The sequence below is a fragment of the Dipteris shenzhenensis genome, chromosome 7, assembly GCF_047967505.1.
Source record: "Dipteris shenzhenensis isolate YYH24624 ecotype China chromosome 7, Dip_SZ_1.0, whole genome shotgun sequence".
NCBI lineage: Eukaryota > Viridiplantae > Streptophyta > Polypodiopsida > Gleicheniales > Dipteridaceae > Dipteris > Dipteris shenzhenensis.
The window spans coordinates 40,148,086-40,175,318 of record NC_141602.1 but is presented as its reverse complement, the minus strand read 5'-3'; the positions used below and the strand labels follow the sequence as shown (position 1 = coordinate 40,175,318).

At 44.5% G+C, this 27,233-nt stretch overlaps 1 protein-coding gene across 1 annotated transcript in view; it reads right to left on the bottom strand.

The window, feature by feature from the left end:
• The window catches only part of LOC147900337 (protein decapping 5-like), a 53,271-nt gene that overhangs the window by 5,123 nt on the left and 20,915 nt on the right, over positions 1 to 27,233 (bottom strand). Inside the window, exons 4-6 of the mRNA XM_087377219.1 lie at positions 12,949 to 13,875; positions 12,782 to 12,859; positions 12,020 to 12,232 (exon numbers count right to left, since the gene is read on the bottom strand). Coding sequence (XP_087233345.1) covers positions 12,020 to 12,232; positions 12,782 to 12,859; positions 12,949 to 13,875 — 1,218 coding nt within the window. The remainder of the gene's footprint in view (positions 1 to 12,019; positions 12,233 to 12,781; positions 12,860 to 12,948; positions 13,876 to 27,233) is intronic.

Genomic DNA, 27,233 nt, shown 5'->3' with positions numbered 1-27,233 from the left:
TGGTGATTTCAACAATGCTCCACAACCGGGAGATAATACTTCGGGCCACACTCATATGTTGGCTTTTGAACAGCAGGCACGGTCTGACTTTATGGTTCAGCTGCGTTTGGTGGATCTCTAGAAGGAATTACAGCCCACGCTCCCGGGCTATACCTTTCAACACAATGCTCAATCTTCTTAAAAAGCACGCCTGGACAGATGGTATCAGGTTGATCCGCAGCATTGTGATGCCTTTACCTGTCAACTTTGGGTTGATCATGCCTTCACGTATTCTGATCATACACCTCTTTAATTGAAGCTCTCCATGCATGACTTTCCTGATGATAGATTGCCTTGCAGAACGCTTTTGTTGGTGAATAACAGTTATCTGGAATATGCTGATTTTAAAGTTATGGTTTCTAATGCCATTCAACCTCTCTCTTCTCAAATGCTTTTTTATCTGGATTATGCATGGCAGGCATTTGTTGCTGACATGTGGACTTTCCTCCTCCTAAGATTTTGTTTGCACGTCAACTTCTTTTACAGCATGTCCATCCAATTCTTTCTCAAGCTCAGGCTTTGGAACTGGAACTTTCCTTCACTGAAAGGGAATTGTTAGATGTAGTTAAATCCTGTGGTCGATGGCAATCTCCAAGATGGGATGGCCTCACTGTTGAATTTTTTCTTGCTTTCTGGAACAGCCTCAAATCCCCTCTGCTGCAAATGGCTAATTCAGCTTGGGAAAATCAGCAAATGCCTCTGTCATGGAAAAAGGGACATGTAAAACTCCTTCCTAAGAAGCAGATTTCTGATTTTATCACTGATTGGAGACCAATCACGCTCATACCAATCATTTATAAGATCATAGCTAAAATGCTTGTTGACCGTATCAAAGGCTATCTGCATGATGGGCTGCATCCTTCCCAATATGGTTTTGTTCCTTGTAGGCATATCATGGACAATATTGCCAATGCTTATGTTGGGATTGAATATGCCAAGTACACACAGCAGGATGTTTTGCTCTTACAGATTGACATTGCCAAAGCCTTCGACACAGTTCAATGGGAGCTCATCTTGCAAACAATGCGATCCTTGGGCTTTGGAATAAAAATGCAGCAGGTTATTTATACGCTCTACGGGGATAGCAATGCTGCTTGTATTCCACTCAGTTAGTTCGTTACCTTGGTTATCCTTTGGACTGGGGACTTACTCGTCGACAGCAGATTGATTGGGTCCTAATCAAGCTCCGAAAAATTCTTGAATATTGGAAACTGGCAACTTGGCCTTTACTTGTTCGCCTCCGAATAGTGCAGTCCATTCTTGTGGCGTACATTCAATTTTATTTGCCTTTGATCATGTTTACCAAGGCAGACCATGCTTCCTTTATGTCTGTCACTATGGAAATCTTTTGGTGTTCCAAACATGGCAGAAAAAGTCTCAGACTGCTTTCGGTGCATCAAATTTGTTCCCCTAAAATGCATGGAGGATTGAATATCACTAATATCCAAGTGCACATCCTTGCTCACAAGGGAAAAATCTTGCTGCAATTTCTGGAAGGTGATTAGCCCTGGGCTCTCATGATTCAATCTCTGGTCACACATATCAGTACTCCTGCTTTTGGTCATTGGCAACCCACTCAGAGGGATTTCTTGTTTTAGATGCATTGATGGCACTTTGCATGGCTTCCCTATAATCTCCAACTTGCTTCTTGACTGGAAGCATATTCTATCTCACCTGGAATGGCATGGTCGACAGTCTCTGATGGGTAATTCTTTGCAGGCTGAAAGCATTCATTGGTCAAAAGTTTTTTAACCTCCGCTTGCTTTACAGTAACCTCGCCATTCTTCTGTTGCTCATGTTATTCATGATGATGGCTCTATGCTTCCCTTTTCTCTGGCAGCCACACAGTATGGTTTGGGTTCTCATTATCGTACTTTGTGGCAGCAAATCACTTGTATGCTTTCCCCTTTAGTTCCGATTCCCCCTTTGGAATTCCAGGATCGATTAGGGGATTGGACATTGACTTCCCTTGGGTCCTCCTCTCGTCCTTTGAGGCTATCTCAGATTACTATGCCTGCATTATACAAAATCCTTTTGCCTCGGCCCTCAACCCTGGGTTTCAAAAAGGGGTAATTCTCTTTGGCGAATGCATCGGCCAGCTAAGTGGTGGAGAAAAAGACTGCGGCAACTTTGGACATACAAGGTTCCACTTCGGCAACAGGTTTTTTTTTTTTGTGTGTGCTTCTTGGAATTTTTTGTGTGTGCTTCTTGGAATTCTTCCCTCTGGACAGTTGCTGGCCCATAGGCACATTGCTCCTCCTTTATGTCATCGGTGTCTGATTTCTCAAGAGACTGTGCCTCATTTATTCTGTCATTGCCCTTCTTCTCAGCAGTTTTTGGATTCTCTTCAACAGAGGCTATGAGAGAGATTTCCGACTCTTCTCTTTGGAAATTTTTTCTGGCTCTTCGGTTTTCATTCGCAGCGACCAGACTTTCATCTTTTCTTTGTTTGGGCTCGCTATTGGGCACTTTTGACTTTATGGACAAACCGCAATTGTAAAGTCTTTAGTGATCCCAATTTTTCTTTGTTAGCTTTCTTTAAGCGTTCTCTACAGCAATCTTTCTTTGATTGCTTGTAGACTCGCCAGATAGATCAGGATGTATATTTGGCATATACTGAGATCTAATGTGTGTGTGTGTGTGTGTGTGTGTGTGTGTGTGTGTGTGTATTGGGAATGCATCATAGGTCTATATGGAAGAAAATTACTGATTTATTACATCCTTTTCTACCTCTTTCTCCTGTGGCTGACACTGACATTATGGATTGGCAATTGCAACCCTCTGCTACGTGCACTCATCCTGTTCCTCTTCCTGCCTTAACCTCCATCAAAGCCTATAGGCTTCTTCAGCCTGTTCCATGGATTCACCAATATGCTAATTCTCTGTGGCATATAAGGAAGCCCCTCTCATGGTGGCAGAAGAATCTCAGGATATTATGGAAGTGTTAAATGCCATTGAAACAAAGACGTTTTCTTTGGAGATGTATGACAGGTACATTGTCAGTGGGGGTCACACTTACTAAACGTCGCATCGCATTGCACCATCCACATGTTTAAGATGTCAGGCTCCTTCAGAGACTGTTATTCATTTGCTTTGTCACTGCCCGTGTACTAAGATCCTCCTCATGAGAATTTCAGATTATCTTTGGATCCGTTTCCTGAGTCACAGATTTGGGAAACATTTCTGGCTTTTTGGCAGATTTATGAAGTCTTTGTCTCAATACTCATTATTTCTCTCTTGGGTGCGATATTGGGCTCTTTGGACAATCTGGAGTGAGCATAATTTGAAATACTTGGGTCAGCAATTCACAAGTCATATGGAATCTTTCCGAGCCTCATTGCGGCAATCCTTATATGATGCCTGCCATGAGGGTGATATGGATGCTTCTTGCATACAGCTTTTCTTTGTATGCTTCTAAACTTTGGGATACTCTCCATTTTGGAGACCTCCCATCATATAAATTTATGATCATATAAATATATGCACTGGATATTACCCAAAAAAAAAAAGTGTGTGTACACACACATCCCTCTTTGTAAGACTACAATATCTCGAATCGTACAAATTTAGATTTTCTGTTCCTCTAAAGTCTTAAGCTCTACAAAGATAATAAAAGAGAAAACGAAAGAGAAGAAAAATGAGGTAACAAATTTTTCTAAAAAACAACGCGCGCATTGTGTGTGTGTGTGTACGTACATACATACACATAAACATACATGCATGTATCTATGTATGCGCGCAACGTACACGCGCGCGCGCGTGTGTGTGTATATCATCCTCGAGTACTTTGCACGTCTTTCCACCCTACTCACACATCTCGAGAACATTCCACTGCTAGAAGATCAAGTTGTTAAGATCACCTGCTCCCTTCATGGGGCCCACCTGCACACTTTCGCACACCCACCTACTGAACTCGCATGTCGCTTCTCAGCTCAGCCCCTTGCAAAAGTTGGTATGATGATGAGTGTAAGGCATTGCGCTATCAATTCCACTTCCATTCCCAAGACAAGGATCCCATGAAACACCCGTACTAGGATCTAACCCTAAACACAGTCCAAAACATGATTAGTAGACCAAAATAAAGATCAGTAGGCAACTCACCTCCCAACTACCCCCGAGCACGCGAACTAAATATCAGACTCCCACAAGACTATGCCCATAGCTTCGGTGTCCCATACCACCAAAGCCTGTCCAAACCTATAGCATAGTATCTCGAGATCTGAGAAGGCAAGACATTAAGGGAGATTTGGGCTCAAAAAGGCCCTCATAAGAAAATGATGAAGGAATGGGTAATTCCCTTACTTCTAGGGAAAATTTGGGATGGTAAGGTGTATTAAATGCACTGTTGGATCGCGCTCTTCATCTAAGGGCTCACAAGCCGTGGATTTTTTGAACCATCGATCATGCTCTTCATCTAATGGCTCACACGAGTCACCCATTTAAGCCATTAGATCTACATAAGATCTAATGGCCCAAGAGCAAACTGCAGGTGGCTGGAGGCATTCATTTCGCACTGAGCGTCGATTATAGGCCGTAGGATCGGATCTCACATCGACAGTCGTTGCGCGGCGCCGCTTCATGGCCATTAGATCTAAGTAGATCTAATGGCCCCAAAAAAAAGCCTTGGGCACCACTTCATGGCCATTAGAGCTAAAGTAGATCTAATGGCCTCAATTGAAACCTTCGGATGTGAATCTCCTCGTCCTTATTGCTCCCCCATGCGCACTCGCAGCCATAGATCAATTCAAGATCCAAGGGCTGCGGTTGGCACCTCTCGTGGATTCTTGGATTTCCATCTCCAATCCAAGGGCGCACGATACGCGCCAATTGTGGAGCCTTGGATCAAGATCCCATCCAAGGGCTCTGCTTAAACATCTAAGCCATAATGATTGTACGTCGGCCACATCCCGCGAAAATCCAGTTGAGTCATTGGATCAAGAAAGGATCCAACGTCTTGTAGCCTTTTAACCTCCTGATCCAACCATCTAAAAAAGCCCACGAAGTTAGAAACCCCTTTACTCATATAACTTGAGGGATAAGTGGCAAGGTGGCAAGTCTCTCCACCAATGAGAGGCCTTTGTGTTTCCTACAAATATTAAACGTTGGAGCCTCCTCATTGGTGGATTAATAGAAAATTTATTAGAGCATGAATTAGCTCCTTTTTTACTCCAAATCTCCCCTAATGGTCTAGGCTCATGATCCATACCAGACCAATAAGTAGTGTCAATACATTGAATTCCATCCCGATAGCCTTGTCCACTCCTATATAGAAGAGCATCCCGCTTTCTGAAAAGTGTCCTGGCTAAATATACCCAACTAACCCCTTGCTATTGTTCTAAGTCCTCTAGCCCCACGTTACCCTGAATCCCTTAGTCCCAGGGTCCCGTAACCCTATTGGATCAAGTCCACTAATCTGAGGATTAGCAACGAGGTACATACTACCCCATGATTTCGGAAGACTACAGGAACCTTATGATTGTGCATGTCACGTCTAAGATCCTTGCCTCACTACTCGACACACAAATTAGCACGTTTGTAGAGTTCCTAGGACTCTGACCTCATAGATAGGCAAGCTTCCGCAATGATCACGCAACTCTAGATCACATTCTCACACTTTGAGGTGTCATTGAGGAGAACAGAGCACAGAGACAGAGTGTTTATTGTTGCTTTGTGGATTTTCGCAAGGCTTTTGATACAGCGTCAAGAGCTCCCCCCATCAGACCTTGGAGGATTTGGGGTACAACAGGAGATCATTACACGGTCATTGTAGATACCTTTGAAACCAATGCTTCATGCAAGCTCCAAATTGTGGATGGAAGCTTGCACTTGCGAGATGGAAATGCCACTATAATAGCGGACGATATGAGAAAACCGTAATAGAAGCTGAACTCATCAGTGCACGAAACCAAAAAAAATTACAGTGAAGGGAGTGACCTTGAGGCTAAAAATGGAATACAAAGCGGATCCGGACAAGAACCCACCTTGACGGTAATTTTAGGCGCATTCTCAGAGATCACGCAATAGTTTTTTGGACGGCTATAGAGTGGGGATAGAGAAGATCAAAAGCACTATCAGGGTCCAACAAGGTTGTCCATTATCACCTATTCTGTTTAGCCTCTATATGAGACCTTCATCACGACACTAGGAGAAGCAAGCTCATCTCTTGCAGGCTCCATGATTCAGATTCTCCTCTATGCAAGACGATGTGGTCTTCTCCTCTTCAACTGAGGGCCTTTAGGTTTTCTTTAACCTGCAAACTGTCTTCCTTGCCAGGTACAATAAAACCAATGGGTTGAGACACATAAACCGCTTCCAAGAGGTCGCCATTCAAAAAACCAGTCTTGATATCCAACTGATGAATCTGCCAGCTACAAAATGCAACCATGGCAACACCACAGGTAATGGTAGTCATACGAGACGTGGGAGCAAAGATCTCATCATAATCTATGCCCTCTTTTGAGCATAGCCCTTTGCAACTAGACAGGCTTTGTACCCGTCAATAGATCCATCTGATTTGTGTTTCAGCTTACACACCCACTTGTGACTATTGCTTTCTTGCCCACAGGCAGGTCCACCAAGTCCCAAGTGTCGTTTTTCTGAATGGAATCAATCTCCGCTTTCATAGCCTGCATGCATCAAATGCACATTATCATGTGCATCATCAAAACAGCCAGGTTCATCCATTTCCAGCAAATCACTGGCCTAAGCTGAATCAAAAGAGTTTACATCCTCATTGTCTTTAGTGTGACAATGTGTGTGGCCAAGAAGTGGTGCGAACAGCTTGCTCTCCTGGAGAGTAAGAAGTAGCCATCGAGGGGCTGTCCTAGCTTCTTGCATTGCTGAACTTTTTTGTGCTGCAACATCCTCAACCTCTTGCTGAATGACAGACCAGCCATAGGCTCTTGTAAATCCTGATACAAATTCTTACTTTCAATAGGTATATCAGCTCTGGTATCAAAAAGAAATGGGCAAAAGCCCTTCCAATGAATCCGATGAATCCTGATCTTTGTCTAATCTGTACAGCAAGGGACAAATCTGATTTCTCAGTAAAAACAACATCTCTACTAGTGGAAACTTTCTTGATACCAAGACTGTAGAGTCTGTAACCCTTGCTTTCAATGCTGTATCCCACAAATATGCATTTCTCAGCTTTGTCATCAAGCCTTCCACTCAATTCCTAGGGTACATGTGCATATGCAAAAGTACAAAAGTACTGACATTTGGTCTTCTTTCATACCAGGCCTAATCTGGTGTCATAACCTGAAATGGGCAAAAGCCCTTCCAATGAATCTGATGTATCTGATCTTTGTCTAATCTGTACAGCAAGGGACAAATCTGATTTCTCAGCAAAAATAACGTCTCTACTAGTGAAAACTTTCTTGGTAGCAAGATTGTAGAGTACGTAACCCTTGCTTTCAATGATGTATCCTACAAATATGCATTTATCAGCTCTGTCATCAAGCTTTCCCCTCAATTCCTAAGGTTACATGTGCATATCCAAAAGTACAAAAGTAACTGACACTCAGTCGTAAGCCTCTGAAGTGAACTTATCCCTCTATCAATACCAAGGTCTTGACTTTATTTCTCCACACTCGTCTTCCATCAGCGCATAGTGCCATACACTCGCAACAAAATGGACTTGCAGAGCGGTAAAAATATTATATCGAGGGAAATGGATTTGTGCATGCTTAAGGAAAAGTATTTTCCCAATAAATTCTGGTTGGATGTCGTCATGTGTTCCAACTATGTGCTCAACCAAGCACCCACTCGAGCATTGAAGACCATGACCCCCTTTTGAAGGAGCAATGGAATGCAAGTGGGATGCAAGAGAGAGAGACAACAGCTAAGCAAATGAGAGTACTTGCAAATGGATAATGAAAAAAATACAAGTGTGGCCACTATATGGCCCCAAATTCAACTAGTTGACAAAAGTAAACTAGTTGACCAAGACAAGGATGAATGTCCTAACTAGCCTACAAGGTCATATCAGGGCTAAATGCTAGCAATAAGGCCCATAAGCATGTGTTGGCATTTCATAATGCATAGCATCCAAAAATTCTAGCGGGCTATTTGGCCTACTTGTTTATTTAAACATTTTGGTTCTCATTGCAATTGCTTGTGAGCCACTGAGGGCCATTAGGATATCCAATTTTTATTGACATGTATCGCCAGAGGCAACAAACCGCGGCATCAAAATTTCACATTTCATGTGTGGACACTCAAACTTTTTTTTTCCCCCAAGAAAAGTACTTCATTAAGTATGAATAAAAACCGCAGAGCAAGCTCAAGTGCGGGAGTACATCATGTCAAGCATGAGAAAAAACAGCTCAGAATGAGCAAACAAAAATACCAGGTGGTAGCTGAAATGCCACCTCATCCCTGAAGGAGAGTCAGAGAAGAAAGGAGAACCCTTTAAGACTCTGAGAAAAGCAACTCTCCTAGCAATAGCAGTCCTAGAGGTTCCCTGTATGTTCGCCCCAATGGCCATCAAAGTGTGTATAGTATCTGCCCAAATACTAGCCATAGTCTACGAAGGGTGAACCTGGGAGTCCTCCAAAGCCTCTGTACATCTAACTCTCCAAATATGCCATGCTGTAATACTAGCCAGAATCTCCCAAGATGTGTCTACAGAAGCGTGTGGAGCTCTGAATGGAGTAAACAGAACATCCCAGAGGGAGCATGACTCCACAAGGTGTCGTCGAACAAAGAAAGCTGTGTCCGTGTCATGTCCCTCGAAGAAAGCCTGTGGACCAGTGAGTGACAACTAAGTAACTGATCCCGAGGTCATGAAGAAGGGTGCTCTATGAAAAATGCAAAGTATCCCAGCAACACCCTTCCAAATCGTCCACGCCTGAGTACACTCCCAAAGGCAGTGCTGCACTGACTCAACCGCTGAGTGGCATCGAGGACATGTAGGGTCAGCCCCGAACCTGGATCTCCACAGGTTCACTGCAATCCCTCCATGAATAGTAAGCCAGATGAATAACGTGATTTTCCTATTCCTGAGGGATTTCCAAAGTCTCCTTCAAAAGTTTTTCTGCATCTCTGCAAAAATCTGAAAAGTATCCCAATGAGGAGCTCTAGAGGGCCTCCAACCTCTACAAAAGAGCTGGAATCTCTTGGCATTTCTGACCGTGTAACGAAAGAAGGGGATGCTCTTCTCTCAGTGCCCTGCATCTATCCACTCCCATTCCCCTACATCCCAACCAAAGCCTCCAAGATCCAAGAGCCAGGAGAACGGGGTCTAGATCAAGATACCACAGTGAGTCTCTACCCATCTCCATGTCCTAACATGCTGAAAAGAAGCCTCCAAGAGAATGTCCTCTGAAGATCTGTGAAGTCTGCCTCCTGCATGAACCTGAAAGACAAGGGTATCCTCATGTGCATCCCGCAAGGCTATAACCTGCAGAGGGATACCTGTTTTCGTAAAAGCTCCCAACCAAGTGGACTCTGAAATAGACAAATGGTTTGTATCCATCCACTCCACTAGTACGGCTGCATCTATCTGTTGCATCCTAGCTGCACTTCCTCTGAGGTGACTAACTGAATGAACTCTCTAATCCTCTGAAAGCATCCTGAAAGCTTTCCAAGCACCCACTGTGGATGCAGGCCCAACTCCCATCTAGACCACCACATGTAGTGTGACATGCCCAATGATCTAGCATGCTCATCTAGTATGCAATCATTCCGGGGATGGAACTCTCCGAAGAGTACTTCTGAAGCTGTCCCAAGCTTTCAAAATGGCAGCCATGAGAGGGGAGGTAGGAGATCTGAGATGGGCTGACATAAAGATCCATCTAGGGCTGTCCATCCAATCTCCTCCCTGAGAAGGTGTGCATGTCTGTATACTGCGTAAGGAAAAATCCTTCCATGGCTCCTGACCAGGCATCAAACCTCTGACCACCATCTTGCAAAGCAAGTCTCTACACTGCAAGTCTGGATCAATAATATTGAGACCCCCTTCCTCAGTGGGTAGAATAAGAGTCTCCCAAACCACCCTGGCTATCACATCTGAAGTGCCGTCTAATCCACTCCACAAAAAATTCCTAATAGGTCTCTTGAGCTGAGTGATACTGCTTGTAGATCGGCACCAACAAGAGCAAACAAACCAGGCTGTAGCCAACGATACCTGGTTTACAACCACCACTCTAGATGCAACGTCAAGTCTAGTCAAACTCCAAAATAGGAGTTTCCTCCTGATGCTCGGGAGCGGACTGCTGTGCTGGAGAAATGCCCACCCCAACTTGGCATCCAAAATACCTGAGGGAGACACCCCTCTGAATCCAAGTAAAGCCAATAGCAGCACTCCAATCTGGAGTGTCCTCATCACTAATCCAGAAACCATTGGATTTGTTCCAGTTAATGTGAGCCCCTACTGCAATGCAAAACAAATCCAAGGCTGTCCTAAAAGAGGTTAGTGTCTGTGGAGTGGCATCCAAAAAAATAGCCGTGTCATCTACCAGCTCACTGTCCAGCAACTCCTCAACGGAAGTCTCAGCCCAAAAATATCAGCTTGAGCTCTAATATAGAGGCTCATAGCTTCAGCCACAAATAAGAATAGAAAAGGGGCTAGAGGGCATCCCTGTCGGACTGATCTGGAAATTTGAACCCTGTCTCCCCTGACTCCACCAATGAGTACCTGGCTATGGGCTGACCTATAAAGAGCAGAAACCCCTCTAATCCACAAATCTGAAAATCCAAAGCGAAGAAGGGTTCCCTCTAGAAAACCCCAATCTACCCTGTCATATGCTTTTTCGAAGTCCAAGATTAGGACTGCCAGTCTATGGCCCTCATGCAAAGCCCACTCAGAAGCCTCCCAAAATGAGAATATGTTATCGAAAATGCTTCTGCCATGGACAAAGCCTGTCTGCGTGTCATGTATAAGATCTGGCAGGACGGGCTGCAATCGCAAGCTGATGGCTTTCGCCAAGATCTTATACAAAGTGCCCAGTAAGGTGATCGGTCTCCACTGAGACACTAAATTTCTGCAACCTCCTTTTGGGATAAGATGAATGAGACCCTCCGAGAGTGAGTCCGGCATCTCACCCGAGTCCCAAACGCCCTGCAGGGCTGAGGTGATGTAATCCCCAATCTGATCCCAAAGAACTCCAAAAAGAATATGTTATGTAAATCACCTCTCGTCACCATATGATGTAGCCTGTAGGCCATGTGATATGTGTTTTGTCTATCCCACTTCTGTGAACCTCATACCCTTGGGAACCCTTGCTAGCATGAGATCCTAGCCATAGATTTATCCTTGACCACCATGAGATGGCATGAGAAACTATGAGACTAGATGTATCCTTGACACTGCAAGCGGCAAACCCTTGAGGGAGGGTATGTTGGGATAAGTATGATCAAGGGCTTGCTCTATGGTGCATGTGTGCATCTAGGGGAGTCACATGTGTGTGTTTGTGTGTGTTTTAAAGGCACATCAAGTGCTATGATGTGTCTAGTGTGTGACCTAAGTGATGATGTAAGACAAAGGCAATCCCACTGATGTAGGGATTGATTCCCACTGATGTAGGGGCTGACTGCCACTTATGTAGGGAAGGTATTACCTTCTCCCCCTTTCTATAAGAGAGAGTCTTCTCTCTCACAATCATATAGAGATTTCATTGTGCTCTCACACCTCTTGCAAGATGCATCTATTCTATCCTATGGGATTCTACACATGAAAGGTACTACGGCCCAAAAGAGGACTCATGGCATCTCTGGGAGTCCCAAGACTGGAGCATTCTAGACAAAGCTCCACTAGTGAAGAATTTGAATGTGAGAGAATGGAAGCAGAGCTCTCAAGAAACTTTTAAGCAACAAGCATGATCTAATAAAAGCACATTCCAACACACGTCAACATATTATAGATGGCGTGGCTCGCATTATAGGAACACTCATCAAAAACTTTCTCAACTATTGCTGTCAACCACAAGCATGTATCAAACAAGCCCTCATCAGGGAAACAAAACAAAAGGAAAGATACCCGTCTTGCAATATCTGATAAAGATTTATCAAAAGGCTTGTCAAGATCCTTGCTTTCAATGCCTTCATCTGCAAGACCTTCAGCATCAGCATCTTCACCAATTTTGTCTTTTTCCTCCTTCAACAGCTCGTCCCAGACCTCTTCTTTTTTGAATTTCTCATTCATCGCAATGAAATCAAAATCTTCTAGAAACTTAGACCTTGTGTGTGCACCCTGTCCAAGAAAAAGAGAGGTTAGAACCATGTTTGAAAACTGTTTTGTTTTATCTTTCATGACTGACATTCACTTTACATCCTCATTATTGAAAATGTGTATCACTGGCAACCTGTGTAATGAGAAGCCTCTGTCAGCTTGTACAGATCAAATTAAATACTCGACCCACTGTTACTCTACTGAAATAACAAATGGTACATAGTCCACTATGGCTTATTCATGGGAAGACAAGAGACACAGGGAGGCAAATCCATTTGACCTGATTCTGAACTGATGCATTTGCTACTCCAAAAGCTGAAAGCTTCAGTCATCAGACATTTAAGACAGCTTCAAAATCAGCTGTCACCTTGAAATAATGTCTCATGTTGCCAATAGTGATTGCCAAGTATGCTTTTATATTGTCATTGTAATCTTTGTGAGCTATACTAACATTACTTATTCAATATCTCTTCCCCAGACACCACAAGCTTCTTTAAACAGACGTGAGGAAACATCATGACTATAATTATGCTTTTAAGCATAAGAGAGCACAGAAAATATGATACATACCCTGCCCACTCTACCCATGCCATTTCCTCTGCCTCGCCCTCTTCTGATTGGATTTTGTTTCAGAAGACCATCATTTCCCTGCAAATCATGTATACTAGAAAATGAACAAATAACTTCAGACATTTGGTACAATAATTCCAAATACATTGTGGATGCATGCTTCCAACCTGAATCAGTGGCTTCTGTTGGGTGGGGGAGACAGGAAGGGGTAGCAAAGGCTGTGTTGATGACTGCTGCAATCTTGAGACCACCTGCCGATACCCAGACTTGGGAGGCTCTGTGGTCTTCTGCACCTGCTTGGATACTTGTTTGTAGACAGTGGGACCTTTCCCAGTAGCAGAAACAAATTTCTGCATTCGCTGTAGTGTTTGAGAAGCACTACCTGGCATTGTCGATCCTGAATGAGAGATACTAGTTGAGAGTTCAGATGACCCCATACTGTGATCCTCTAGATGAGGTTCACTCTCCTCAGATTGCTTTTGGAGGAATTTGTTAGGATGTGAACCAATCTTATTAATACCATGGACAGAACTAGGAAAATCTGAAATAAGGGAGGATGAAGAAGAAGTAACAGAAACAGGATCAGGAACTGGTTTATCCAGGCCTGATAAAACTGGAGATGCTGCATGTATTGCGCTGGCTGGAGTCACTATAGAAACTGTGGAGCTTCCCTCAGAGTGCTCCAATTGTTGTATTGGAAAAGTATGAACAGGACTTGGCTGTGAGAAGATAGGTGCTACAGGTAAATCTACAGAAGATTGGCCCTGTGATGGAAGTGTTTGTAATGGTGGTAACGTATGCAATTGTGGTGGTGGTTGTGGTGTGAATTGGCGATGGTCCAGAGGCTGCTGCTCTTCTGATGGCTCGTAAAACCCCTGCCAGAACATAGGCATTGCCAAGCCTGTGCCATTTGGGCCCAAAGGAGGTGGAGGGGGGGCCCATAAGGGCATACCTGAACTCGCTGCACGATAAAGTGGAAGTGCACTTTGAAAAGAAGACAATCCAACATATGAAGAAGAACTAGTATCTCCCGAAAGCCCTGCTACCCGTGGTACATAAGCAGGAGGAACTGATACAGGTTGTGAAGATTGAGCCTGTCAGATAAGAACCAACAAGACAGTCGAATCATTAAGTATTCGTATAAAACAAATTATAAACAAACCCCTCATAAGAAGACAATAATCATGAATCATAAGTTCATTCAAGGAAAACTCACCTAGCTTCATGGACACGAAGATATGAACCATCAAGTTGCAATCAAACACTAAATGATGTACTCCATGAAAACAGAAACGTTCACATTCACCATGCACACAAGTTTAGATGCAGTAGTATATAAATGCATATATGCTAGTAGAGCATCATGCAGGTACACAAATGTGAAGGGGTGCACATGCACTCCTATATACATGATGCCACTTTTGCTCATGTATCAGAAATAGCCATGCAGGTGAACCCTGCCATGGTGACATTGAGAAGAGGCCAACCATCCCAAACTTCTCCAAGGTGAGTCGGATTTAATATATATTCTACTGGGAGACCATATAGCAGCACCCTTGCAATCATGTATGAGCAAAAGGGAGATTCATATTAATTCAAGATCCATGGAGGAGGAGGAGGGCAGCAGGGTTGAATCGAAAGATATTGCTCTCTTTGCAATCTTGTTAACCTACTAACCAGGTGCAAATAAATCCAGCCCCATGTAAAACCATTTCAAAGATGACCTTAGTTTTGGGCCCATAGGGGTGTAACCTATGAGCACAGTCCCTTGCAGGTTGGATACAACTATACTAGAAATATCAAACCTGTCTCTCTAAATAAAGGAAAAGCCCGTGGCTACAACAAAAGCATTTTAGCAAAGCACCTTCTCAATAAAGAGGATGAGGCGAAGGATAACTAAAGCCAAAAACTAAATGGACTAAAAAGAGGAGCAGAAGAAGGATGAAGGAAAAGAAAGGTTTATTTATGTCTATGAAGACCAAAAGTGTCATGACCCGAAGATCGTAGCATGAGCTATAATGATGGAATTAGGTCCAAGCGTTGGACCCTTTATAGGGTTTGTTAGTATATACTATACATTTGCCCTTCGTGTTGGAGATATCATAGCCAAAGAGTGTGTTGATGTGATGTATAGGTGTGTAGTACTAGGAGATCTAGTAGTCATGTGGGAGTGCCACGTGTCACTATGGGACTCATCCCATATGCACTTGCCGCAAGTGTGTGAGTGTGTATACCTAGATGAATCCAAGAACATTCCCAAACTCATCCTCTAAAAACACAACATAGTGCAGTTTCAATCTCACGGGAGTCACTCATAAGATTGAAAACCATAAACTCCATCACGCATAGCAGGGACTAGCTACTATGACATCCCCACTGACGTCATCAGCGCCCAACAGTGGGTGTAGACCATAGTATAAAAGTATGCTCTCACACATACAAATCCACACACCCACACATACTTGAGCATCCATTTATACAAAGTCTTCGTATTGAGTTTCTGTCGGCACTCAGGAGGTGAAGGGCAAACTCAACCATGATGAAGGCTAGCACTAAAGGACAAGGCTAATCAAAAAGTAGTCCAAATCTCTTCATTCATACAAAGGTTAATGTATGTATGCATGTATGTATGTATGTATGTCCGTCCTTGGGATACCATAAACTTGAGCAAGACTATGCCTAGCCTAGCCTAGTCGAACACCTAGGTTGGGGACTCTCATAGTGTGGGACACAAGCGTTGTGGCCACACAGCGGCGCCGTCCTTGGCTAATGTCACGCTTAGAGGATGATCCTTTATACTGGATCTATGACTAGGAGACGAGCTCGCTAACTCCCCCCATCTCAATTCCCCATTTAAAAAAGGTTGCTTTTATATCCAATTGATGCACATGGCATCCGTAATGGGCAGCAAGTGCAACCACATATCTTATGCCACTGCCTAGAAGTAGAAGCAAAAGCCTCTTCAAAATTTATGCCCTTCTACTGTGCATAGTGTTTAGTCACAAGTCTAGCCCTTTGCCTATCAATGGTACCATCAGACTTTCTCTCAACTTTGTATATGCACTTAAGTACCGATTGGCTTCTTGCCACATGACATCTTCTTAATGCTTTTTGAAGGAAGCTAGCTCACCTGCATCATACAGAGTGCTCATACGAGCCACATCCGCATGCTCTCTGGTATCTCTTGCACCAACCCCTGTCCTACTAGCTAGAGGAATAAGAGCTTACTCTCCTGCAAAGTACAGATTAGACAACATGGAGCTTCACTAGCTTGTTCCATGGCCGCTCTCTCTTCTTGTACTGATTTACTGCCTCAACATGCTGTCCATTAGGCATTACAAGTGGCTGGTCTCCATGGACTTCCGTGCCAATGGAAGTAGACCTTCAAACATATTATGTGAGTTTCTTGTTATCTACCTACTAAATTCAACAAGCGGCTGAGTAAATTCTCTACAAAGCATCTCTCTGTAGTCAAAGATTATATGCTTGCTTGGATCAAATCTAGAGTTATATTGAGAATGCAAGAGTTGTATATCTTATGAGAATAAACAAAATGAGGATTATATCCTCTACATAGGACACCAACCCTAGGTCCACAAACCTCTTAATTATAGGAAACAGTGCCCCAAGGTGTGTTCACACCACACTACTCATAATCTAACACAATGGTACCCAAACTTTACTCTTAATATGACAAGGTCCATAATAGCACCTATTTGGGTTGAACTCCCCTAAGCTTCCCATCTCCATGTGCAATCAAGCAATTAAACTTTGTTAGGGAATAGGGAAGGTCATCGGGGTAGAAAAGGAAAGCTTCATAAATCCTAGATGGAATCCATAGATAGGCATTGAGTTGGATCTTGCTGAAGGTTTCCCCTATTCAGACCACATTGTGTTTGGAAATGGACGTGTGTAAGGAACAGCCAATGATCTACAAGAACTTGCCTAATTTATGCTTCCTACATGACTGCCATGGACACATAGTCAAGGATTGTCCACCCTATCTACGAGGCTAGAGTGAAGGAGAGAAAGAAATCACAAAAAAGATGGAAACCCAATATACCTAGATGAATCCAGGAACATTCCCAAACTCATCCTCTAAAAACACAACATAGTGCAGTTTCAATCTCACGAGAGTCACTCATAAGATTGAAAACCATAAACTTCATCACGCATAGCAAGGACTAGCTACTATGACATCCCCACTAACGTCATCAGCACCCAACAGTGGGTGTAGACCATAGTATAAAAGTATGCTCTCACACATACAAATCCACACACCCACACATACTTGAGCATCCATTTATACAAAGTCTTCGTACTGAGTTTCTGTCGGCACTCCAGAGGTGAAGGGCAAACTCAGCCATAACGAAGGCTAGCACTAAAGGAGAAGGCTAATCAAAAAGTAGTCCAAATCTCTTCATTCAAGCTACAACTGCTTGTGAAGTCTAAACGATTTCATTTTAGTCTCTCCCAAACGATCCTTTGTGGTGCTAGCACCTTATGCAAAAAGTAGCCACAACTGACACTTCATATATTGTCTAGCTGATCACATCTAGGTAACAAGATGTTGGGAGCTAGTGCATGGGTCCAATCTAGAACCCACAAGGTTGTCTAGTCTACAAGACTTGATGTTTTCTTATCAAATCACCCTCCACCTACAAGCATGCCTCACGAGATTAGGATTGAGTCATGCATCCACGAAGTTTCCTTACTCACATACACCTTGAGTTATTAGTACTTTCAGCATGCCTCAGGAGATTGCGATTGCTTCGCGCATCCACAACGTTCCTATACTCATTTATAGGATTTATACACCTTAGTTCCTAGCACCTTTAGATTGGGCCTTGGGGGTGGAGTGCTAGGCAATAATGATGGGTTTTTACAAGGATAGAATGAAGGACTCGGGAGCACAACAACTATAGGTGGAGTAGCCTATACGCTATATTGAAAAATGAATATATACTTGAACCATTCCACATAAGGTCTATGGTCTCTCCCATGGACCCTTGTAGTCCTCTAGACAAATGCAATCTACTCAACACCATCTAGCACCTACACTATCCGCAACACCGTCTATTAAATTGCAATGGATAAGCAAAGGGTTATTAAAAAGTGTATTACGGCCAAAAAGATGATAAAGAAGAAAAATCAAACTAAGTGCATAGAGTTCAATGAAAAAAGGATGTACATAAACTCCCCTTATTAAGATGTAGCATTTGGCAAATACCAAGCTGATGTCAAGAGTAGTGGGCTTGCCAAGGAAAGTGGTTTGGTGAAGATATCTAAAACTCATTCTTGTGACAAAACATGAAGAAGATCTATTCACTACAAAGGTTTTTGTATCTGATGAACTGAGTTTGCACTTTAGTATATGCTTCAAGAAACAGTGGATTCTTGGCCTATGAATGCTACTCATGCTATCATAATAAATTGTTGTTGGACCATTGCCCTATCCACGTTGCACACGTTAAAACAAAATATGTTTTGCAAGTGATGCTGGGACATGGGATGAACACAAGCAACAAGGGCTGCCCTCCTTAGTGGTATTCAATCACTTACAACTGGAGTGGTAGGGTATGAGGTAGTGAGTGGAAATTTGAAAGTTCATGACAAGGGTATTGCCCTATACAAGTTCTCTAATACACATGTTGTAAAGGAGCGCACATATAAGGGGGTAGATTTAGCACAAGGGAGCTAGTAGAAGTGAAAAGAAAAGAGAGAGACAGGGGAAAGAGTAGGATGGAGAGGAAGAGGAGTGAGAGAGAGCGAGAGAGAAAGAGAGAGGGAGAGAGTTGGGCACCGTTTCTGAAACTTGAAATGGCATTATGGGTGGGGCAATTTTTTACCCCAAATGTCACCAAGCTATAAATATTCCAAAGTCAAAGCATAAGTTCACCATTTATTGATCATAAATAATGCGTTCTTTTGTTTAATTATGTTCAAAGAGTTACTTTCATTTGGTCAAAGTCTTGACTTCGGTCAAAGATACTTAACCTCGGTTAGGAAGATCTGGCTTCGGCCAAGATGTTTAACCTCGGTTAACCAAAGAACCAAGTTGCTAACTTCGGTCAGAGAGTGTTGACTTCAATCAACGAGACTTGGCTCATGCCAAGAGGGTTAACCTCGTTAACCAAGGTGAGCCAACTTCGGTTGGAGAGACTTGGCCATAATTAAGGCGCTCTGATTGATGGTCAAGGCCCTTAATTACGACCAAGAGGGTTGACCTCGATCGACTAAGAATTGTGTTATATGTTTTGTTCACATGTTTGCTTGGTGGGGACGCCCACAGTGACTAGGATTAATCTACATATTATTATTTGCATGCAAAGCGCTGACTATTAATGGGTGCCATGGTCGTGCGCTTAGTTAATGGTTGCAGGTACTAAGAAGGATTGGAGAACCAAGCAATATGGAGCTAGGCAAGCACTTCGGAGATCACTCGCGTGACCAAGTGCTTCGAAAACTCCAAAGTTGCTCCTAGTGGCATGTAATTAGGAAAGTACATTAAAATTTTGATACTTGGCACGTTGCCAAATGAATGAGCATTGAGCTCTTTGTAAAAGAATTTACATTTGGAATTTGTCTAACAACAGCTCTACGCTGAACTTTTGTATCAAGATTTCTCAAGTAATTAAATCCTTCGGGGGGGGGGGGGGGGGTCCAGCCCGACATGTTGTCCTGGGCCCTAATGTTTTGTAGAGAGAGGAAGAGAGGGAGAGCCGTTTGAGAGCTGTTTGGAAATGTTTCAACCAAACCCTGCAACCCTTCCCTGTGTTGTTCTCTTCGATTCCTTCCCACGCGCAACTCCACTTCCTCCTCACTCTCCTCGCAGCCCTCTCAGCCTACAACTCTCTAGCCTCTCATACTTGCTCTCCTCTCATCCTACAGCCCCCCCTCTCAGCCCGCTGCCCCTCCTCCTTGCTCTCCTCTCCAGCCTCTCCTCCTTGCTCTACTCATCCCTTACCCTCTCCTCTCCTCCTTGCTCTCCTCTCCAACCTCTCCTTCTTGCTCTCCTCTCCTCTGCTCCTTGCCCTCTCCTCTGCTCCTTGCTCTCCTCTGCCCTTGCCCTCTCCTGTCCTCCTTGTTGTCCTCTCAACCCTTGCCCTCAACCTACATGGCTCCAGATCCATTTTGGAATCATGCAGAGCAATTGGGGAGCTATGAGGGGTCTGGTGGTTCTAAAAAGTGAAAAATGCAAATCCTGTGGAATGGAAAAAATGAGAAGTGTCACACGTGTGAAGGACCATCTTGCCCATGTGCCAAGCAAAGGCATTGGGCCATGCCCCTATGTTTCTCAAGATGTTAAGGAGAGCCTTGAAGAATGGAGGTGAAAGCGTTTAGGCGTTTCCAAAAGATTCTAATTCTGTGGAGCCATCGAATGACAAGAAAGGTAGTTCAAGTCAAGCACTCGCAGCAAAGAGGGGTAGAGATTCAGAATCAGAGAGTGGACATTCCTCTATGTGGGCTATGCATGCAAAGAGGACTCCTTTGCTAGCAGGCAATGGCAAAGGCAACTAAGGAGCTCACCCAATTGTTCATACGGTGTGTTTTCATGTGGCCAAGACAAACCACTAGGAAGACCATGAGAGCCATTGGCCGCATTGATGCGAGTGGGAAGGCCCTTCATCTGAGGCTCTGTGAGTACGTGAGTTCAAGTGGAAAGAGCATGCATAGAAGTGCAGCTAGAGCCCTTGAAGAAAACATAGAAGTGTGGCTGCACTATATTGTGTGACGGATGGTCAAATGGACACAGGTGAAATGTGTACAATGTTTTAGTGTCTTGCTCCAAAGGCACTATGTTTTTGAAAGCCATTAATGCCTTCCTCCCAGGTCTCACAGTTACCGGTTTATTTAGTTGGATCATATATCGGAGGCTATCATGCAAATAGGACCTAAGAATGTTGTGCAGATAGTGACAAACAATGGGAGCAATTGGAAGTCTATGGGCTCTGAAACCGGCCTTCAAGTAGCTAAAGGGCAGTAAGCTGTAACTAACTTAGCATCCACACCATTTATAGCCACATTGCATCATTTCCAGTCAATTCCATTAGTTAAATGCCACTGATAAACAATCTTAAAAACGCTTAAAGGGAGGCTAGAGTGCCCCTACTCAATGGAACCAAACATGAGACACCACACTGACCCCAAACACTTTGGCGTCCCTTTCGGGATTTATTTAATTCTTCAAAAGTGGAATTCTACTTTATAACAAGGGCGCACCCTTGAACTGTTCTTCTTGCATTTTCCACTGCTAGAGCCAACACTTGGCCTCTGCCTACATCCAATTCCAGTGCACCACTAGTACCCAAGTGCCAAGGTCAAAACTAAGGCACTTACCACAACTGTGCCCAGCTGAGAATGTCAAGGGATCACAACCAATTTCCAAAAGTGCTCAAACAGCCTCAAGGCTTGAAATGGATCCAAATTGTTCCTCTAGTCACAGCCTGTAGGATCTAGGGAGAATACCAAACAATTTGCAATGCAAGGAATCTCAAAAATTGCAAATTAAAATCATAAGGAAACAAAACAACCGTACCCGATGTCCGTGGAAGTGGGGCGAGCTATGTCCTCGCGCCTATCCCTTGCCTAGGCTCCCACCAATACACGGGTGACTTCTAGTCACGGGTACAAGAGAGAGAATGAGAAAGAAAGAAAGAAAGAAAGAAAGTTTATTAAAGTCTTTGGAAGACCGATGGGTCTATGAGACTATGAAAAACCTGATACAAACGAGCTGTGGTAGTGGAGCTACTGAACAAGCATCCATACCAATACAAAATGCAAAAAATGCAGAATGGCAGTACTCGGTCCTAAGTACAACATAGTCATGTCAATGGTCAACTATATATCAATCTCAGCATCATCATCAACATCATCATCATCAGCAACAGCAGGACATCAGGATGGATGAGGCAATGGAGGCATGAAGTCAGCAATAGAGTTTTGTTGAAAAATAGGAGGTAATGAATCACTCAAACCTCCAGCCAAGATCTCTCCCGCTCTTCTTGACACTCAACTCAGATAACTGATCACAGATGCAATAAACACTCACTCAGAGATAACTTAAACAGAGAGAGCGAGAATATATTCATCCACCGGATGGTGGGCAGAAAACTAGCTCCAGGGGAGCAATACAAAACTCAGCCAAGTGCTGAGGAGAACTGATGGAACTCTCTCTGTCAGACTAGACCGACTCTGAGTGCACAGCACAGCCTATGACTGAGGCTTTCTGTCCTGCACTGGATGATGGATTGAAGGAAAGAGTGGGCCTTTTATAGGCACTGCCCAGGCCTTCTGGATTGGCCGACCAGCAGGGTCGGTCCCCTGACTGGTGGTCAACCAGAATGTCCTGGAAATCCGACCAGGGTCGGCCCTGGTCGGTGGCCCTGGTTGGGCCGACGCGCCCTGCCACAGGCCCCTATAAAAGGGTGCCCTGTGCAGCCAGTCCATGGGACTGTTGATGCTTCCAGGGAGGCACAAGGCCCCCCCTAATTCTCTGCTGTTTGCAGACAGCAACCAGCCCGTGTGCTGGTTGCCTATGATGTCTGCCTGGGTCTCTCTTTCCCATCCCTTCTACCTCTCACTGCCCCTTGTCCCCTCAAAACGGGGGCTCACAGGTGGGCACAGTGAGTCTCTAACACCCCCCCTCAATGTCACAACTGTGGGCCAATCCCCATGCGTTTGATGAGGTGCTCCATCTGTTCTCGAGGGAGTGCCTTCGTGAAGAGGTCGGACAAGTTGTCGGCGGTCGGGCAATAGATAAGCTCGATCACATCGTTGATGATGAGCTCTCGAACAAAATGGTAATGAACTTCGATGTGCTTGGTCCGCGCATGGTACACTAGATTCTTGGCAATAGCTATGCAACTCTGATTGTCGCACATCAGCACTGTCACATCCTCCTGACACACGTCCATGTCCTCCAAAATCCACCTCAACCACAGTGTCTCACAAGCTGCTGTACACGCAGCTCTGTACTCTGCCTCTGTAGATGAAAGGGCCACTGTGGGTTGCTTCTTACTTAGCCAAGAAATGGCACCAGATGCAAGTAAGAAACAATATCCTGTTGTTGATCTTCTGGTGTCAGCATCACCTGCCCAATCACTATCACAGAACCCGCCTAGTTCGATACCTTTGTGTAGGCGATCCCATAGGTGCAAGTACCCTTCAGATACCTCAGCACCCGTAAACCTGCATCCCAATGACTCTTCCTGGGAGAAGCAGAGAACTGGCATAATAGCCCAACTACATAACAAATATCAAGGCAAGTATTAGTAAGGTAAAGCAAACTTTCTACCAATCGTCGATACAAGGGAGTATCAACCGGCTGAGATGTGTCGTGAACACTTAGCTTGAGCCCGACCTCCATGGGAGTTAATGCTGTTCTGCAATCCTCCATCTGAAATCTCTTTAGAATTTCTCTGCTATATTTCTCCTGTGAAATGAAGATCCTGTCTTTGGCATGCTTTACTTCAATCCCAAGGAAGTAATGTAATAACCCAAGGTCAGTCATCTCAAACTCAGACATGAGTAGCTCCTTAACCTGTGAAATCTTCTTGACATGATCACCTATCAAGATAAGATCATCAACATAGAGGATGAGTACCAGTCGCAATCCCTTCTCAATGAACAAGTAAAGGTTTGCCTCAGAAGGACTCCAACTGTGCCCTATCTTCTGAAAGAATATATCAATCCTTTGGTACCAAGCTCTGGGGGCCTGTTTCAGCCCGTATAACGCCTTCTTCAATCTGCAGACCTTTAATGGGGACCCTGGTTCTTGAAAGCCCGGTGGCTGCTCCACGTATACCTCCTCCTCCAGGGTTCCATTAAGGAATGTGGACTTCACATCCATTTGAAAAATAGGCCACTGAAATTGGGCAGCAAGGGCAATCACTGTCCGGATAGTAACCATGCGGGCTGTGGGAGCAAAAGTTTCATCAAAATCCATGCCTTCAATTTGAGCAAAACCTTTCACCACTAACCTTGCTTTATACTTATCCAAGCTGCCGTCAGATTTGTATTTAAGTTTGTATACCCACTTAGTGCCGATGACTTTCCATCGCAGGGGCCTGGCCACTAAGTCCCATGTATTGTTCTTCAGGATAGCATCCATCTCTGCCTTCATGGCAGCCTGCCATTCTGGATTGTTCTTCGCCTCCTCGAAGGTCCTTGGCTCATCAAGCTGAGCCACCAAAGCAAAATTCACGGATGGGGCCTTTTGAAGACGTTGAGACCGACGCAATCCGGAACTGCTACTCTCAGGTAATGCGGTGACCCGAGACTCTTCCAATGTCCGTAGGTACCATTGGGGCAATCCTTTCTACTTCTCTGTGAGAGGAGGAACGGGAACTTCTTCTGGAACATCCTGCTCTTCCTGAGTATCTTGTGGAACATCAGCTTCTGATTTTGCCACCTCTTGGATGGTCAACCTGGGACGGGGTGGGTTTGGGGGTTGAACAATCTCCTCCTCCTCAATCTGAGGCTCCTCCTGGGGTTCAGGTTTCTTTTTCGCGAAGACAATATCCCGACTGATAAGTATTTGCTTCTTTACTGGATCGAAGAGGCGGTAGGCCTTGGATTCTTCACTATACCCAACAAAGATACATTGTCTGCTCCGAGAATCAAGCTTGGTCCTATCTTCCTTGTGCACATGCCAGCACTTGGCTGAGTTTTGTATTGCTCCCCTGGAGCCAGTTTTCTGCCCACCATCCGGTGGATGAATATATTCTCTCTCTCTGTTTAAGTTATCTCTGAGTGAGTGTTTATTGCATCTGTGATCAGTTATCTGAGTTGAGTGTCAAGAAGAGCGGGAGAGATCTTGGCCGGAGGTTTGAGTGATTCATTACCTCCTATTTTTCAACATGGTATTAGAGCCATAGGCTCTCGACTCTTCCTCATCAAAGGACTCTCTGAAGGAAGGAGTCCCTTGGCAGTAAGGGAACTCTGTTTTCAGCTCAGGCTAGTACAGAAGGTCAGTACATTTATTTCTATTTCAGTTATTCAGTTTTGCTATTCACCGAGATGGATCAGCGTTCAGAAGCCTCTACATCCATTGCTCGTCCTTCCTCCTTCTCTAGTCATCTTCCTTCTTCATTTATCCCTAATTTCGGTGAAGCTGGAAAGCTCAATGGAACGAACTTTCCAATCTGGAAAGTCAAGATCTGAAGCCATCTGTTGGCACGGAGGTTGTGGAAGATTGTGAATGGGACAGAAGAAAAGCCGGAGGACCTTGTGGACAAAAGAGGTGAAGTTTTAGCTGAAGCAGATGCGGATGAACTCTGTGCATGGGAGGAGAGGGATGCTCAAGCCTTAGCAATGCTTATAGGCATGACAGCAGATGCTGTGATTCCTCATATCCAGTTGGCAGAGACGTCTTCAGAGGCGTGGGCCATACTGAAGGAGCTGTATGAAACCGATAATACAGCTCGTATCATTACACTTCAGCATCAGCTTTATAATCTTGATATGAATGAGGGTGATAGTGTGCATGATCATCTGACAAAGGTGAAAGTTGTGCGGGACCAGCTCGCAGCGGTTGGTCAGAAGGTGGACACGAGTCAATTGGCGTTGCTCACACTCCACAAGTTGCCACGGAGTTTCAAAAGTTTTGTGACTACGGTCACTACGGGTCAACGGACTAAGCCAATCACCTTTGAGGAGCTTGGTCCACTCCTGCTTCAGGAGGAGGCTCGAGAGAAACTCTTCACGCAAACCGACGAGAAGGCATTGGTTGCCAAAGACAAGCCTGGAAAGGCAAGCCAAAGGATTCCAAGAAATCAGAGGATGCTGAAGGCAAGAAGAAAATGAAGTGCTTCTACTGTGAAAAGCTTGGCCACTCCGCCAAAGAATGCCGAAAGAAGAAGGCGGATCAAAAGCGGAAGAGAGAAGCCAAGAACAAAGAAGAGCCTAAGAGTGATTTTGCCAATGTGACGATTGGACAGTTATTTTTACTTAGTGAACATTGTTCAGCATATGCAGTCAGTGAAGGTAAAGAGGGTTGGTATGTTGACAGCGGTGCTTCCAAGCACATGTCCAACAGAAGGACTTGGTTCAAAACCATGGAAAGTACACACCCGGATTCCAAAGTTTCTGTCGGGGATAGCCGGGCATGTCCTGTGAAGGGCATAGGTAGCATTCCTTTCATTACAACGGCGGGTGAGGACAAGGATATCTCTGGAGTATTTTATGTATCCGACCTTTGCAAGAATTTACTGTCTGTAAGTTAGATGAACAAAAACAACATGGCAGTTCTCTTTCAAGATGGCAAGGTCACCGTGACATCCAAAGGAAATGGGCAGATGGTGGCTCAAGGCGTTGAAGAGAATGGACTGTACCGTCTCAGTGCAATGTTGGTTCATGAAGACAATGGAAAGTCCAAACTTTGGCATGAGTGCTTCGGTCATGTCAGCTATGGAATCTTGGCTGAAATGTCAAAGTCAAAGATGGTGGATGGACTTCCACCAATTACAGGCAAGGATGATGTCTAGAGAGCTTGTCTAGAAGGCAAGCATCACAGGGATAAGTTCCCACAAGAGGCCTCGTTTCGGGCCAGCAAACCACTTGAGTTGGTTCACGCCGACATTTGTGGTCCAATGTCTACAGCATCGTGGGCAGGATCCAGGTACTCACTTCTCTTTGTGGATGATTTCAGTAGAATGACCTGGGTATATTGTTTGGGTAAAAAGTCTCAGGATTTCGAGAAATTCAAAGACTGGAAGGCCAGAGTTGAAAAGGAGACAGGGGAGGATGTCAAGACATTCCACACAGACAGGGGGGAGAATTCACCTCAAGTGAGTTCAACACATTTTGTCGCAAGCATGGGATCAAGCGACAACTCACCACGGCACATACTTCTCAGCAAAACGGGATAGCCGAGAGGAAGCATAGAACCACCACAGAGACAGGGCTTGCTATGCTCCGAGGGAGGAATCTTTCTAAAGCCTATTGGAGTGAAGCTATCAATACAGCTGTACACATTCTCAACCAGACCAAGACAAAGGCCGTCAAGGACAAGACTCCATATGAGGCATTTTATGGTAAGAATCCCTCTATCACTCATCTTTGCATTTTTGGTTCTAACGCATGGGTAGGAGAACTGATGGAACTCTCTCTGTCAGACTAGACCAACTCTAAGTGCACAGCACAGCCTATGACTGAGGCTTTCTGTCCTGCACTGGATGATGGATTGAAGGAAAGAGTGGGCCTTTTATAGGCACTGCCCAGGCCTTTTGGACTGGCCGACCAGCAGGGTCGCTCCCCTGACTGGTGGCCGACCAGAATGTTCTGGAAATCCAACCAGGGTCGGCCCTGGTTGGGCCGACTGGCCCTGCCACAGGCCCCTATAAAAGGGTGCCCTATGCAGCCAGTCCATGGGACTGTTGATGCTTCCAGGGAGGCACAGGGCCCCCCCTAATTCTCTGCTGTTTGCAGACAGCAACCAGCCCATGTGCTG